At 34.6% G+C, this 15,684-nt stretch overlaps 1 protein-coding gene across 9 annotated transcripts in view; it reads left to right on the top strand.

Annotated features, from left to right (window-relative positions):
- Window positions 1–15,684, top strand: part of LOC115217511 (pleckstrin homology domain-containing family D member 1) — a 204,037-nt gene that overhangs the window by 163,264 nt on the left and 25,089 nt on the right. For 8 of the 9 annotated variants that reach the window (XR_003882169.2, XM_029787230.2, XM_029787231.2 and 5 more), the window contains exons 10-13: window positions 1,073–1,163; window positions 2,385–2,426; window positions 3,628–3,778; window positions 8,006–8,143. Coding sequence is in view for 8 of the 9 variants with exons in the window: in XM_029787230.2 (XP_029643090.1) it covers window positions 1,073–1,163; window positions 2,385–2,426; window positions 3,628–3,778; window positions 8,006–8,143 (422 nt within the window). In the remaining variant the exon portion in view is untranslated. Of the gene's footprint in view, window positions 1–1,072; window positions 1,164–2,384; window positions 2,427–3,627; window positions 3,779–8,005; window positions 8,144–11,270; window positions 11,397–15,684 lie in introns of those variants that run through there. The other variant, XM_029787232.2, reaches the window with a different exon arrangement.

Genomic DNA, 15,684 nt, shown 5'->3' with positions numbered 1-15,684 from the left:
TTGCTGCTTGTTTGTTTGTTTGTTGAGCGAAGCGGTCTTCGTCCTAGTGGAAGAAATCTGGAACGTGGTCCTTTGCTATTTGTAAGACCCGCAGAAGAGAAAGCAGGTCAACCCCCGACACCAAGAGCATTGATGGATGGATGAATGCACATCCAGGCTCAGCAGTGGCATAGGAAGTCGGGGACAAGAAACAGGAAGAAAGCATGAGAGAAAGTTGGAGTGAAAGAGTACAACAGGATCGCCACCACCCCCTGCTGGAGCCTCGTGGAGCTTTAGGTGTTTTCGCTCAATAAACACACACAACGCCCGGTCTGGGAATCGAAACCATGATCCTCCTACCGCAAGTCCGCTGCCCTAACCACTGGGCCATTGCGCCTCCACTTGCCGTTGCTGCTGCTGTTATTGTTTTTTTAGCCCTAGGTCAGTGCTGATCAGGTTGAGTTATGATCAAAAGCTTTTCAATAACAACTGTGCTTACTGTCTCTTTTGTATATCAAGAACTGCATCATCTAGAATGCCCTTCCCTTTTTTTAAGATGTAGTGTGTGATTTAAAAGAGATTTTATTGCCACTTTTTGCAGGACATGCAACCATGTTTTCCTGGTATGGGCAACCTTTTTCGAGAAGCAGACCATATGACTCATCATGAGGTGGGCTGCACTACTGAAAACATTCAAAATAATTTTTCGTTATGCATGCCATTCAGAAAGTCTTATGGGCCTCAGTTTCCCCATGACTGATGTAGATGTTTCATCATTAACTGGATGACATTATGGCTGTTGACGTTAAGATAATGAGCTGGCAGAATTATTTGCATGTTGGACAAAATGCTTAGCAGCATTTCTTCCAGCTTTTACTTTCTGAATTCAAATGCTGCCAAGGCCATCTCTGCTGTTCAATAAAATAAGTACCAGTTGAGTACTGGGGATAATCTAATTGACTAGCTCTCCCTCCCCCCCCCCCGCTCCTAAAATTTCAGGTCTTGTGCCTTTGGTCAAAAGAAGATATTGTTGTTGACATTGTTGTTGTTATTGTCGTTGTTGATGTCATTGTCATCATTGCTCTTATTTCAGATTGTCTGAAAATGATGAACGAACTTCTCAGTTGAAAGCTGAAAAGGAATATTTCAGTGACCAAGCTCACTCAATGCAAGCTACTATTTTGGTAAGGTCCAAGCTTTCTCACATTTAGAATGTTCTCTTTCAATGGATTTTGCATCACAAAGTAATTGCCTCCTGTCTCTCTACTATCTCCCTGCCTATATATCTACCTACCTACCTACCTTTACTATATCACCATGTTGCTCTCATAGAGCTGTCTACCTATGTATCTACATGTGTCTATCATACAGCTACCTTCCTACCCAGCTATATCTTTATATATGTCTATCATAAATCTGGTTATTAATTTATATTGCAGTGATTTGTTAGCATAGAACAAAATGCCTTCTGATATTTGTTCTGGCTCATTGTCCTCTAAGTTCAAATCTTGTCGTGGTCAACTTAGCTTTTAACAGAATTGATGGATGACTTGTTAATCTACTGCAATAAAACTGCCTGATGACTAATTATTAACTGTAATAAGATTGACTATTGACTTGTTGTTAGGCACCTGTAATAAGATTGTTAAATGACTTATTAGTCACCTGTGATTGGACCGACTGATGACTTGACTTGTTAGTCAATTGTAGTAGGATTGACTGATGACCTGTAATAAAATTTGTGATTGACCTGTTGTTAGCCATCTGTAATAGGACTAACTGATGACTTATTGTGAGTCATTTACAATAGGACTAGTTTACAATGTTTTGTTAGATACTTTTTATTCTAAAATATTAGCAACACATCAACCGAGGAGCTTGTATGCAGTCATTTGGTATGCTAGAAATAATAAACAAGTGTCAATGAAATCACTCTTTACTCCTCTTAAAAAAAAAAAAAAGAAATGATACATTAAATAATGTAGTTCTAGAAATACTATGTCATAAAAAAAGGATATATTCACAGATGAAACATTTTGATCATATGCTGTTTGAACAACTATAACATTGGTCAAATAACTGACTTATTCATTGTACAGTACCAACAGTCATTGCAATACCTGGATCAGGTAGTTACAGCCAAAACTGTAAACATAGAAGAGGGGATTCGAGAAGGCATGATAGTCAATGTTGGAATGTTAAAAAGTATAGTTTTTTTTGTTTGGTTTTTAGTTATTTACATTTTGCTTTGAAATTTTAAAAGTTTTTTTTTTTTTTTTACAATTTACAAGATAAATAAATGTTCTTCTTTTTATGTTTTACAATTTTACAAGATAAATAAATGTTCTCTTACACACCAATGGATAATTTTTGTTAATTTTTTAAATGTCTTTTGTCTTTATCAGGATTTAAACGCACAGAAAGAATTGACAGAATCTGAACTTAGGGTAAATAGTTCTTAACTTTTTCCATCTTTAAAAAACTGTTACTCACACCCACCACTTTTATCTTCTCCGATGCTAATGTCATCTTCACCCTCCTCCTTGTCCATTAATATTATCATCACCATTACATTATATCACCATTTACAATATGTTGTCTTTATCAGTCATGGATAATCACCATCACCACCTTTACCTTCTTCAGCATCATCTAAACCAGTGGTTCTCAACGGGGTCTCCGTATGACCCTCAAGTGTCCATATGGCCCTTGGGGGTCCATATAAGATTTTGTTGCCAAAATTTATCTGCAATAAATTACTTATACTTCTACAATACACAAAGTATTTTACAAATTTTTTAATACAATTCCTAATAATATCTAACTATAAAAATATGATTTTTAAAATTCTGAATGGCTAAAAGGGTCCATTTGAGGAAAATAGGAATCAAAGGGATCCATTGAGAAACACTGATCAAAACTATCTTCATCAATACCACTTTTTAGGGCACCACCACTACCACCACTATAAGCATATTCAAATTGAAGAAGCAAGGCTACTATTAGTTTCCCAGTTTCTGTGGCATATGTGTTCCCCTCCAGCTGGACAGGATGCCAATTCATTGCAGCTTTACTCAAGAAACAGGAAGAGAAAGTGAGAGAATGTTGTGGCAAAAGAGTACAATAGGGGTCACCACCAGCCTCTGAGCCTCGTGGAGCTTTTTAGGTGTTTTCGCTCAATAGACACACACATTGCCCAGTCTGGGAATCAAAACCGCGATCCTCCGACTGTGAGTCCGCTGCCCTAACCACTGGGCCATTGCGCCTCCACACTATTGGTCAAAGGTCATCAAAAACAAATGAGAGGTGAACTGTATCAAAATATTCATGATCACATGCATTCAGGTATGTCCAGTATTTGCAAAAGAAAAATTGTATCTGCGACATTCATAGGAGACTCATGATGGGTGTAAAAACTATATCAAGATTCAATTGCTTTTAAACATTCAAACTGTTGCATATTATTTTAATGAACATTGTAGTTTAGTTGACTGAAAAACTAAACATTCATAATTGTAAATTCTGCACAGGATTCATTAATATGTTCATCTGTGGGTGCATACATGCACATGTTTGTGTGTGTATGCTTGTAACTTGCACTATTATTTTTTTTTAATTTTCTTTTTTTTTTTTTTTTTTTTTTTTCAGGAAGAAATTTTGGCTCGGATTGATGCCGAGAGGAGGCTAAGAAAGGCCGAACAGTCATTGCAATACCTTGATCAGGCAGTTACAGCCGAAACTGAAAACATAGAAGAGGGAGTTCGAGAAGGCATGATAGTCAATGTTGGAATGTTAAAAAGTATAGTTTTTTTTGTTTGCTTTTTAGTTATTTACATTTTGCTTTGAAATTTTAAAAGTTTTTTTTTTTGCAATTTTTTATTATTTGTTTTAATTTATGTTTTTAATCCATATACCTCAGTATATTCTTTAAACATTTTTCCTTCTGGTTTTGGCAATTGTTGGTGAATCTTATCATTCATTACTCCAAATATATAAATTGACAAAGTTTAAATTTAAAATTTATTATCAATCTATAAACCATTAAATATTTCTTCTGTCTCCACAAGATTTTGAATTGAAACTGCATAAATTTATTAATCATTTCTCCAATTTGAAAACTGATGAGGATGATTAATTAATTAAATGTTGTTTCATGTTTATAATACTTATACTATTTTCACCTTTCCATCAGCTTTCTTATTAGTTGTTTAATTTTTCCTAGATTTTATTTATAGAATTGTCTTTCTTCATCCTTCATTTATTTATTATTATTTTTAAATTTGTTGAGAAATAAAAATAAAATATTTTTAAATGCTGTTGACATTCACATAATACCTTAGATTTTTAAAAGAAATCTGTCATTTAATTCATTAGATTTATATAGATTTTGTTAGTTTATACCAAGGCATCAACTATCTACCCTATCTAAGATGTATCTCTTGGAAACTTCATAAAAAAAAAATGTATTTTTATGAAAATTATTGGTAAACAAAGTCAGAAGGGTGGGGGCACACTTATGTAGGTATACCATTTATCTTTTGAAATATTCAATTTTATAATGCTAAAACATTGAAATACATTTTCTTTCAGTCTAAGGCTTTTATGCATAAGATAACCCCCTACATAAATTACTTTTATCATTTTTGAATTCACATATGAAGTCAAACCGCCTATCAGTTGTCACCTGTACTGTAAGAACTTCTATTTTTACATTTTAATTGCATCTCTGACATTATTTTCTCTGTTTCTCATACATGAATTTTTGCCAAGACTGCTGTTTCTATCAGCAGTTAGAACCATTTCACTTTATTTTCAATGTTAATGGCTTTAGGCAAAGGAATGGCTGTCACACCATCACTTTTTTCCTCCACTCTCGATAGATATAACAACTGAATAATGACTGGGTGTATTAAATGAGGTGACAAAAAGTAGTCAATAACTTGTAGATACAACTGTGATAAATCGAGAGAAAAATGGAAGTTTGTATTGTGAATTACAGTTTGTTTACACCATAACATTTTCTTATCCAATAGCCTTACAGTAATCTGCCAATAAGGATATGGGAGGGAAGGGGGGCAATAAAAAGTTCAAGGTTCATGCAGAAGAAGCGTGTTAGTGAATGGGTGTGTGAAATGGCAGAATGCTGTCTGTAGCTGTGTAAAAAGACAGCTTATTTTTTTTCTCAGAGATTGCCAATATATATATATATATATGTGTGGCTCAAAGCTGAATTAGGTCACTGTCACTGGAGGTAAATTAGGTTTGTTTAAATACACCTAAATTAATAATGAATTTGTGAGAGATTACACAAACAAATTTTAAGTGCACAATTTCAGAATAAAGGAAGGAAACACGAGCTCTTAATTTTTGGTTCTTTTGTCACAATCAAGTTATATACCTCCTAAAAGGACCTCCTACATATTTCTCTATCTCTGATCACCTGCCCTTTAATGTAATGGTTACTGTTGTTCCTCTAAAATATTAATTTTCTATATCTCTCTACATTTGTATACACTAACCTCATTATTATTCTTTTAATAATTATTATAATTTGACTTGACACAGGATTGGTCCTATTCCTGGTAAAATATCATGTGGGTAATGAGTTACTGCCTGTAACCTAGATATCCACATGATTTCACTAAGCCATCAAGTGCTCAAAACTCTTCTGATGATCTTTCTGTAGAAATTCTACAGGATATTCTATTTTAATCTCCTTCAACCATTTATCTCTATCATCAATTACAGTCCCTAATGCACCAATTATCACAGGTCCAATCTTTACAGATTTCAAATTTTAAAGTGTTGTATTTTTTCCAACTTTTCATTTACTTTCTTCACAATCCTAGTGTCAAATGGACATAATGGATCAATTAGTGAGCAAATTCGAGTTCCCTTGTCTATTTCTGTAACATCTGGCTTGTTGCATTCTATTTTCTTATCCATTTAAATGAGAATATCCCACAAAAATTTTGCTTGTTACCAACTCAAGTACTCTTTCCACCAAATGGTTATACCATGAACTTTCTGCACCAAACCTCCATTTCTGACAAAGTTTCCAGTGTAAAACTTTCAGTTTGCTCATGTCTTCATTTCTTACATTCTTCTTGGGCCAACTTGGGGCATTTTGCAACGATGTGTGCCATTATTTAATCCCAAATTTCACATCCTCTTCATTTTTCCAACACCTTATCCCAATATATATATATATTTTCTCAAGTTGTTTGTTTGCAGTATTTGATCTTGGGCAGCTATAATAAGACTCTCTTTTTTACTCTCTTTTATTTGTTTCAGTCATTTGACTGCGGCCATGCTGGAGCCCCGCCTTTGTAGTTGAGCAAATCAACCTCAGAGCTTATTCTTTGTAAGCCTAGTACTTATTCTATCGGCCTCTTTTGCCAAACCACTAAGTTACAGGGACATAAACGCACCAACATCAGTTGTCAACTGATGCTGGGGGGACAAACATACACACACACATATACGACGGGCTTCTTCCAGTTTCCGTCTACTAAATCCACTCACAAGGCTTTGGTCAGCCAGAGGCTATAGTAGAAGACACTTGCCCAAGGTGCCACGCAGTGGGACTGAACTCGGGACCATGTGGTTGGTAAGCAAACTACTTACCACACAACCACTCCTGTTTTTTTGTTTTCAATTGCCCCTTTTCCAACCAAGCCCAGGATTTTTTTCCGTATACATCTTCAGTGGCTTTCCAAAACTGATCATACAAAGGTTTCTCATCAATATACTTAACATATTCTCTTTGAATTTCATTATTGTCCTTTCTTCCTTTTCTAGTCTTGATCACCTGTTCTTTATTCACTGCCTTTAGTAACACTTTAGTACTGTTCAGCAAATAATCTAGTAATCTGTTTAGTTCCATCTGCACACACTCTTCAACACCAATTAAGCCTCTTCCAAACTAGTATCCTTCTTCATGTACAACCAATTAATATCAGCTTTCAGATGGTGGGCTTTATATATAGTCAACAGCTTTCTAGTTTTTATGTCAAGTTTCTGCATCTTACCTTTTGTCCAATCCATGATTCCATTGCCATATCTGATAACTGGTACTGCTCTTGAATTAATCACTTCAGTAACATTTCTTGAATTCAACCTTGACTGTAATATTTTCTTCACTCTCCCTGTATACACCCCATTAGTAATTTGCTTCATCTCTTCATGTTTTATTTTATCTACCTCCAGTTTTCTCAACAGATTTCATTGTTTGTCCGTTTGGCATTTCAATTCCATGGCCTCCATCAAATCTTCCCCATTTCATTATCAAAATAGCACACTTTTCAACCCTGAATTCCATTTCTACATCATTCAAGAAAATACAAACAGTATATACAAGGCTTTCCAGCTGCTTGTTTTTCATATAAAGTTTTAAATCATCCATGAATAGATGATTTATCTGACCATACCCTTTTCCTAAAGTCATTTGCTATTTTGACTTACCATTATACCAAATTAAGCAGTATCATAGCCAATAAATATAGTAATAGAGATAGGTTATCACCTTTACAATGTACCATGTCTGATGTTCACCATCCCAAGTTTTTGTTTCCCGCCAATAAATTCATTACTCTAATGTTTTATACTTCCATTGACGATTTTCTCCATGTTTTCTACCAATGTAATCAGGCTCATTGTTTTACTTATCCAATTGTGCAACATTATACCATATGCTTTTGTATAATGCAACCATGCTACATCTAATCCCATCAATCTACATCTGTAATTTCTGATCACTATTTTACCAACTAAAAACTTGTTTTCTTAGTTGCCCTACATGACCCACTACATCCTTTCTGTTCTGCTGGAAGTAAATTATTACTTCCCAGATGATGACACACTTTTCTGCCAAGACACTGGTCATAAGCTTCCACATAAGTTACAAGTTGAAAATTTGACCTTTCAAGATTTACTTGGAATTTACCTTTCAAGAAATACTTCAGACACAAGAACCATTTGAACTTGGACCTGAATATAATCACCTGTATATTATTTCCCTTTGCAGCTTTCTTTGAGGATCTTGCAGCAGAATCCAAGATTGATGCCAACAAACCAATTGTGATAAAAAACATGGTCCATGCTCGGAAAACATTAACAAGGAAGGCAAACACACTAAAATTTGAAAAGAGAAGAAGATCATGTAGTAAGTTATATTATCAACATCATCATTGTTATTATCAATATATATTATGAACGGTATAATTATATATTATTTTTAAAAACACATTTGCTCTTAACTGTAAAATCTTGTGTGATACGTTGTGTATAATGTTAGATTTAGGGACCAAAACTGTCATAGTGGTTGGTGAAAAAATTTTGCAGCCTAACACCATCTTAGTTTTGATGGAAAAAGTTATAGGACATGGGATTTTGCAATATAGATATTCAAGAATGATTTTGGCTAATATCATTCCATGAATCTCTCTCTCTCCCTCTCTCTCTCTCTCTCTCTCTCCCTCTCTCTCTCTCTCTCTCTCTCTCTCTCTTAAACATGTTGAAAGTATCACTTCCTACCAAAAGAATTTTTCTGTAATTTTTTAATACAGGGAGATAACTCCAACTTTTCAGATCGATTTAAAAATCATTGCAATAGCAAGTCCTTTCCCTTGAGATTATTTACAGTACTTTTATATATATATACGTGGTCTGATCAATAAGAATCCGGACTGTTGTCTTTGTAACAAAGCTAAAGTACACAAATCTAAAGCTATTCGCACTAAGTTTTAACGTTGTAGCTCACTTCCACTGTTTACAGTAGTGCTTGGAAGGAAGGTGTGCAGTGTGTGATTGTCGCCTACGCAAAGTTTTCAAAAAGTTTTCATCGTTCTCGACACAATCAAGGCAATCTTGTGCAACAGAAACCCAAGTGTCTTTTCGGTCAGCTGAAAGCAGTTTTGACACAAACTTGGCAGACACGCATCTCATACCCAAATCTTCAGTGATAATGGATTGAACTGAACTGTAACTAATCTGCACATTTTCTGATAACTCACGAATAATGATTCAACGATTTCCCCTCATAGCTGCATGCACCTCTGTGATGTTTTTCTCAGTTCTGCTGGTTGCGGGTCTCCCAGAACGTTCATCTATATCAAGATTTTTCCAGCCATCTTGGAAACGTCTGACCCACTCGTACACTTGTGTGTGACTCATACACTTTCTGCAACTTTGCGTTGGCCTCTGAGCAGGTGTCACCACGACAATTTTCTCTGCCATGGTCAATGTGACAATCACCCACTATATACCTTCCTTCCAAGCACTGTTGTAAACAGTAGAAGTGAGCTAGAACATTAAAACTTAGTGCACATTCACAGCAGAGTTCAAAATCAATCTGTGCCAAGCAGCATCATTCTGCGTGCTTGGTAACAGTCCAGATACTTACTGATCAGACCTCATAAAATTTTTTGTAGAACATATAATATTTTTCCCTTCTAAGTTAGTAATAGTGAAATTCTGTAAGTGGCTTTATGATATACCATATTTTAACCCTTTTTTGTCAAAAATTAGGTTCGAAATATATGGGATCTTCTTATACATGGATAGTATTATAACTCCTTACAAAACCTTTTTTTCCAAATTTTAAGCCCCCAAAATTAGGGGATTCCTTTATACACAAGCATTCCTTATACACGTTAAAATACGGTAGTTTGAAGTTGTTAGTCAAAGTGTTATACTATTTGAAGGGAGTGAAAAATGCCTTAAATGATGGTGTCCAACGATTATTGTAAACTGAAAATATTACGAATATTTTTAGTACCTTGACTTGGACATTAAACTACTTTGATGGAACTGAAATAAAATATTTTTCTCCCTGGTTTAATTTTACACTGTTCTATTGGAGATATTGCTTATCAGTAAATATCCATAAAATAAACAAGGGAGCTTTGTGGGATCACTGGAGCCAACAAAGCCAAAATTCTGTGGTTGTTTGAGTCAATGAAGAGTGTCATTCAACCTGCTTGAAATATTTGCTAGATTTTTCTATCTTAAAGGAAAGACACATTAATGTAATTCTAAATATGTTGTCTGTATAAAAAAACAAGATGGTTACATTTTAAATGTTGATAATTGATATGCTAATCAATACCACCAATAAAACCACCATAGATTGATTTATCTGGGGTTTTTTTCTTACTTTAACTTTGTCATTGGTGAAATGACAATAAAATTCCCATTACCATGTTATTCTATTGCAATATTATGTAAGCTATTCTTTCTTGTCTTAACTAACTGTATTCTATACCCTCCAAATGTTTTTTGGAAAATATCACAATGAATGAAGAATTGAGGGAAGAGAAAAGTGCTCTTCTGATGGCTTTCAGTAAGGTATAATACTGGGTCCTTCATTAAGGTGAAAACCTTTAATAGAAATCTTTTTCAATCCTGCAAGAGACTTAAAGAGACATAGGGACAGGCCACCATCAGTCAGATGGAAAATAATAATATTTCTTGGTAAATTCCACTCCTGAATTCTGTCTGTCTGTCTGTCTGTCTATGTGTGTGTAGACACACACACAAGTGAGCACATAGGGGCAACTATTGGTGTGGAAAATATTATTCAAATAACAAAAGTAGAGAGTAAAATACACTATTCTATTGCAGCAGAAGAATTTCACAAGCTGTTACTCAGAGTTTCATATAACCAATTATCAGACAAAAGTGAACTTTTGAACAATACAAAGGTTTATGAATGCTTATAAACAGTGCAGTGATAATTATTTGGTAACTCATCAAATAAGCATTTAAAGCTGATTTGGACAAGGAATTATGGTTTTTCAACACTATACATACATTATATATATTATTACTATTAATAAAATTTAATATATTCTCATAACAGCCAATTTAGCAATTCGTTTCATACCAGCAATCATCTGCAAAAGTCCATGCCATCCCATTCTTTTCAATCTGTCTCATTGCCAGAGTTGCTTCTCAACTCCTTATATGAAACTGATTGGTAAACTGGCGGTTTTGAAAACATAACATTGTGTTTTATTATTAATAATAATAATGTACCCACTCTGTTAACCAGTGTATGTTTCTGACTCATAGATTTTAAGGCAATTGTATTTTCATGCTTAATTAATTTTGAAGGATCTTTACCTAACCTATTGACTAAAATAAATTTCTTTTTATTTCATCCTGTTTATATGTGTGAATGTATGTACATGTGTATATCTGTGTGTTTTGTGTGAGCTTGCTGTGTGTATGTAATGCTTGCTTTTCTGAATGAGAGAAGCCTTGTTTATAACTGTGACTATCTCTTGTAGCTACAACTCAGCTACCAACATCTTCTTCTGAAGAATCTCAGGCATTGCTTCAACAGCACCCTTCTCTGGATATTCCACACAAAGTGCTCTATCGTTCAGTAACAATGGACCAGTAACATGTCTCAGGTACCTTGTGAAGTACCTAGTAATACTTCTTCACTCTTAGTGCAGTTCTCTTCACACTCATATTGATCTTATCCAATTAGAAAAACTCCATGAAAATAGCAATATTGTATGATCAACATGCACTTTCCGTGTTATGTGCACAATCTAATGTAGAATTTTTTTTTTTAATCTTTGACAAAACCTAACTTGTTGAGTTAAATTAATTATATTTACTACTTTCTGCATGAAATTTAGATAAATTAATTTTCCCATTATTATCATGAGTTTTGTAGAATTTTTGTATGTTTGTTTTATGTTATTTACATCTTTTTATATTTTTGTTTGTTCTTTTACCTCCCCTCTAAAATAGTTTAGTATTGAGTGCAGAGGATGGATACATCCTTTCATAGATCTTCCTCTCCTAACATTTCCTTAGTCTACGTGCACAGCTCGTCATATAGTTATACATGTTTGAATGTTACATGTTATTTAGTATGTTACCTAGAAATGGTTTATTGATCTACATATTAAATACATACCTACATGTTCAACACATGATTTACATACTTACACATTCAACCACCTACATGTTCGACACGTTTATCTACCTGCATGTTCAACATATTTGACTACCTCTATATCCAATATATCTATCTGCCTACCTACCTACCTACATGTTTAATATATTATTTATATATATACATGTTGAACTCATTATCAAATTACCTACCTGCTTCACACAATATTTGTGGCATATATTACTATATAAATTTAAGTGGATTCAAAGCTAAAATATCATATAACCCTAATACAAGATTCAAAAACAAAATGGTTGGTTTGCTACTTTAACACATCATGGATGCTCAGAATAAACGCAGAGTACCACATGACTGCAATAATAAGAGGCCTCGGAGTGGAATCGCATTTAGAGATGTTGGGAATAGGTACAGGTATAGGAAAAGTAGCAGTATTAGCAAGGAGATAAACAAAACAGGGGGTTCACAGTCTAGAATTAGGGAAGTAATTTGGTTCACTGCCCCTTTTTCCCTTACAGTAAGGAACTTACCAAAAATGCTTTTTAGAATTTTGAAGAACTTTCCAAGGAATCACAAATACTATAGTATTTGTAACAAGTCAACTATCAAGTTCTCCTACTCTGTAATGCCTAATTTTGCCTTGATTATTGCATCTATTAATAGAAGCAAACTTGCTGGGTAGGGGACTTGGGAACGTTCCTCTGAGGGTAACCCCAGATCTGTGAATAATAATTTTGTAACACCCAATGCCAGTGGTACAAGCAGTTTGCTTTCACCGGGTTTATCGAACCCGAGTAAAAAGGGAGGATCTGACGGAATGAAAGAAGGAAACCTGGCGAGAACTGATGATGCAAAAAGTAAAAGTAAAAATAAAACTAGGAAAGGCCCTGGGAAGAAATGTAATTGTAGAAATCTCGAATTATGTCCCTTGGATGGTTCCTGTCTGGTTACTAATGTCGTATATAAATGTGTAGTTAAGGACTAGGGTAAATTAAATACATTTTATATAGGTAGTACAGTAGATTTTAAAGCTAGATATAGATCCCATATGAGCTCGTTTTCTAAGGATAAGTACTGTAATTCAACCAGACTTGCATCCCATATACATGATTTGAAGAGGAATAACAAGATGTGATATGTTAAGTGGATGACCTTAAATTTGTTGTTTGCTCTACAACCGAAGTTTGTTTATATATATTCATGTATATATATATTCATGTATATATATATTCATGTATATATATATATATATATATATATATTTATGTATATATGTGTGTATATTTATGTATATATGTGTGTATATTTATGTATATATGTGTGTATATTTATGTATATATATATATATATATTTATTTATATATGTGTGTATATTTATGTATATATGTGTGTATATTTATGTATATATATATATATATATATATATTTGCGTATATGTATATGTGAGCTCGAATCCCGGACCAGACTGCGTGTTGTGTTCTTGAGCAAGACACTTTATTTCACGTTGCTCCAGTTCACTTAGTTGTAGAAATGAGTTGCAACATCACAGGTGCCAAGCTGTATCGGCGTTTGCCTTTCCTTTGGATAACACTAGTGGTGTGGAGAGAGGATGCCGGTATGCATGGGTGACTGCTCATCATCCATAAACAACCTTGCTCAGACTTGTGCCTGGGAGGGTAACTCTCTAGGTGCAATCCCATGGTCTGTGTCGTCACTGAAGGACGTCTCAGATGTATACTTATGTATGTGTGTATATATATGTGTGTGTGTGAGTGTATATGTGTATATATATATGTATATATATATATATATATATATATATATATACGTGTATGTATGTATATATACGTGTATGTATGTATATATACGTGTATGTATGTATATATACGTGTATGTATGTATATATACGTGTATGTATGTATATATACGTGTATGTATGTATATATACGTGTATGTATGTATATATACGTGTATGTATATATATACGTGTATGTATATATATACGTGTATGTATATATATATATATATACGTGTATGTATATATATATATATACGTGTATGTATATATATATATGTATGTGTATATATATATATACATACATATATAGTAGTTGTATACTGTCAACTAAATGTGACAGTCCCATTAAGGGAATCACACTACTGCTATTTAACCCGAGGAAGCAGCAATGCTTCCTGTCGACCTTGACACATTTCCTGTGTCCTTATGTTTACAAGGGGGAGATAAGCACCTCCACCCAGCTAAGCATGCAGTCAGAGACTAGTTTCTGAGTCTTTGCTCATCATCAGTCTGGAGTAGCATGGCTTGCTAGTTGGAGATGCCTATCTATATAGAAATGTAATATTTCTATTTTTGTAATCAGTGGATTTATTTCACTAGAATTCTTATATGTTTACAAGGACTAGATAGGCATCTCCAACTAGCAGATGTCACTGTTGACTGACTATTCGAAGGATTATTTACCTAAATTCAATGGAATACATCCACTGGTTTTCAAAAATAGAAATATCATTATTTCTAATTCTCTCTAAAGGAGACTACAGCAGCGGTACTGGATATTAGCAGTTATCGCCAAGCTAACATGGCACTCCAGATAAATAGGATGAATGCTGCCGTTGATTAGCTCCAAGAGGCCATCACCTCTAGCTAGCTATGTGACACACAAACCTGTGTCCATTATAACCTTCGAATATATATATATATATATATTTATGTGTGTGTGTGTATATATATATATATATATGTGACTGCGAAGACCCAATAAATAACATGAGTTTATGGCTGTTTCCTGCACTAGCTTCACATAGAAGCCCTAGCCCATCCAAAGTGCCTTGAATCGCAGGATGGCTTGCTGTGCTTACCTTGGATTGTAGGGCGACCTGCTGTGCTTGAGGAGACCTATTGAGTCAAGTACATCAACATCAAAAAATCAAATGAAAATTGTAGTTGTGATACCTGTGCCAGTGGCACGTAAAATGCACCATCCGTACGTGGCCGATGCCAGTGCTGCCTTGACTGGCTTCCATGCCAATGGCACATAAAAAGCACCAACCGATCGTGGCCGTTGCCAGCCTCCCCTGGCACCTGTGCTGGTGGCACATAAAAAGCACCCACTACACTCACGGAGCAGTTGGCGTTAGGAAGGGCATCCAGCTGTAGAAATACTGCCAGATCAGACCGGAGCCTGGTGCAGCCTCCTGGCTTCCCAGACCCCAGTCGAACCGTCCAACCCATGCTAGCATGGAAAACGGACGTTAAACGATGATGATATATATATATATATATATATATATATATATATTCAGTTTCTGTGCGCTTTTGTCATAAAACAATTAAAATAATAATTTTTCATTTCCAAAGTTTCATTTTATTTATCTTCTCTGTTTGTCTGGATTTATCAATTCCACCACCATGACCATATCTACAAACTTCATCATTAATCTTTTTGTGTTCCATTTTTTGTTTCCTATCTTATTTTTTATTAATTACTAACCCCACTATTTTTTCACTAATCCTTTTTCTTCAGGCTATATTTAATTTGTTTGTTTTGTAAATTTATTTTTGGCATCCCTTTCCAACAACTAACCTGATCCCTCTGCTTCCTGTAGGTTCTACTTCATCCTCGGATCTTATCCCACCAACTTCTTTATTACTTTGACACCCCTCTCACTGTATGTTGCCAAGGTACAGTACCAACTATATCCCCTGGAAGCAATTATAGAATGGAGAGAAGGGGAAATGTAATAATAATAAA

This window comes from Octopus sinensis, linkage group LG11 (genome assembly GCF_006345805.1).
Source record: "Octopus sinensis linkage group LG11, ASM634580v1, whole genome shotgun sequence".
Taxonomy (NCBI): Eukaryota; Metazoa; Mollusca; class Cephalopoda; order Octopoda; family Octopodidae; genus Octopus; species Octopus sinensis.
The sequence above is the reverse complement of the archived record's forward strand: the minus strand, read 5'-3'. Positions and strand labels throughout refer to the sequence as shown.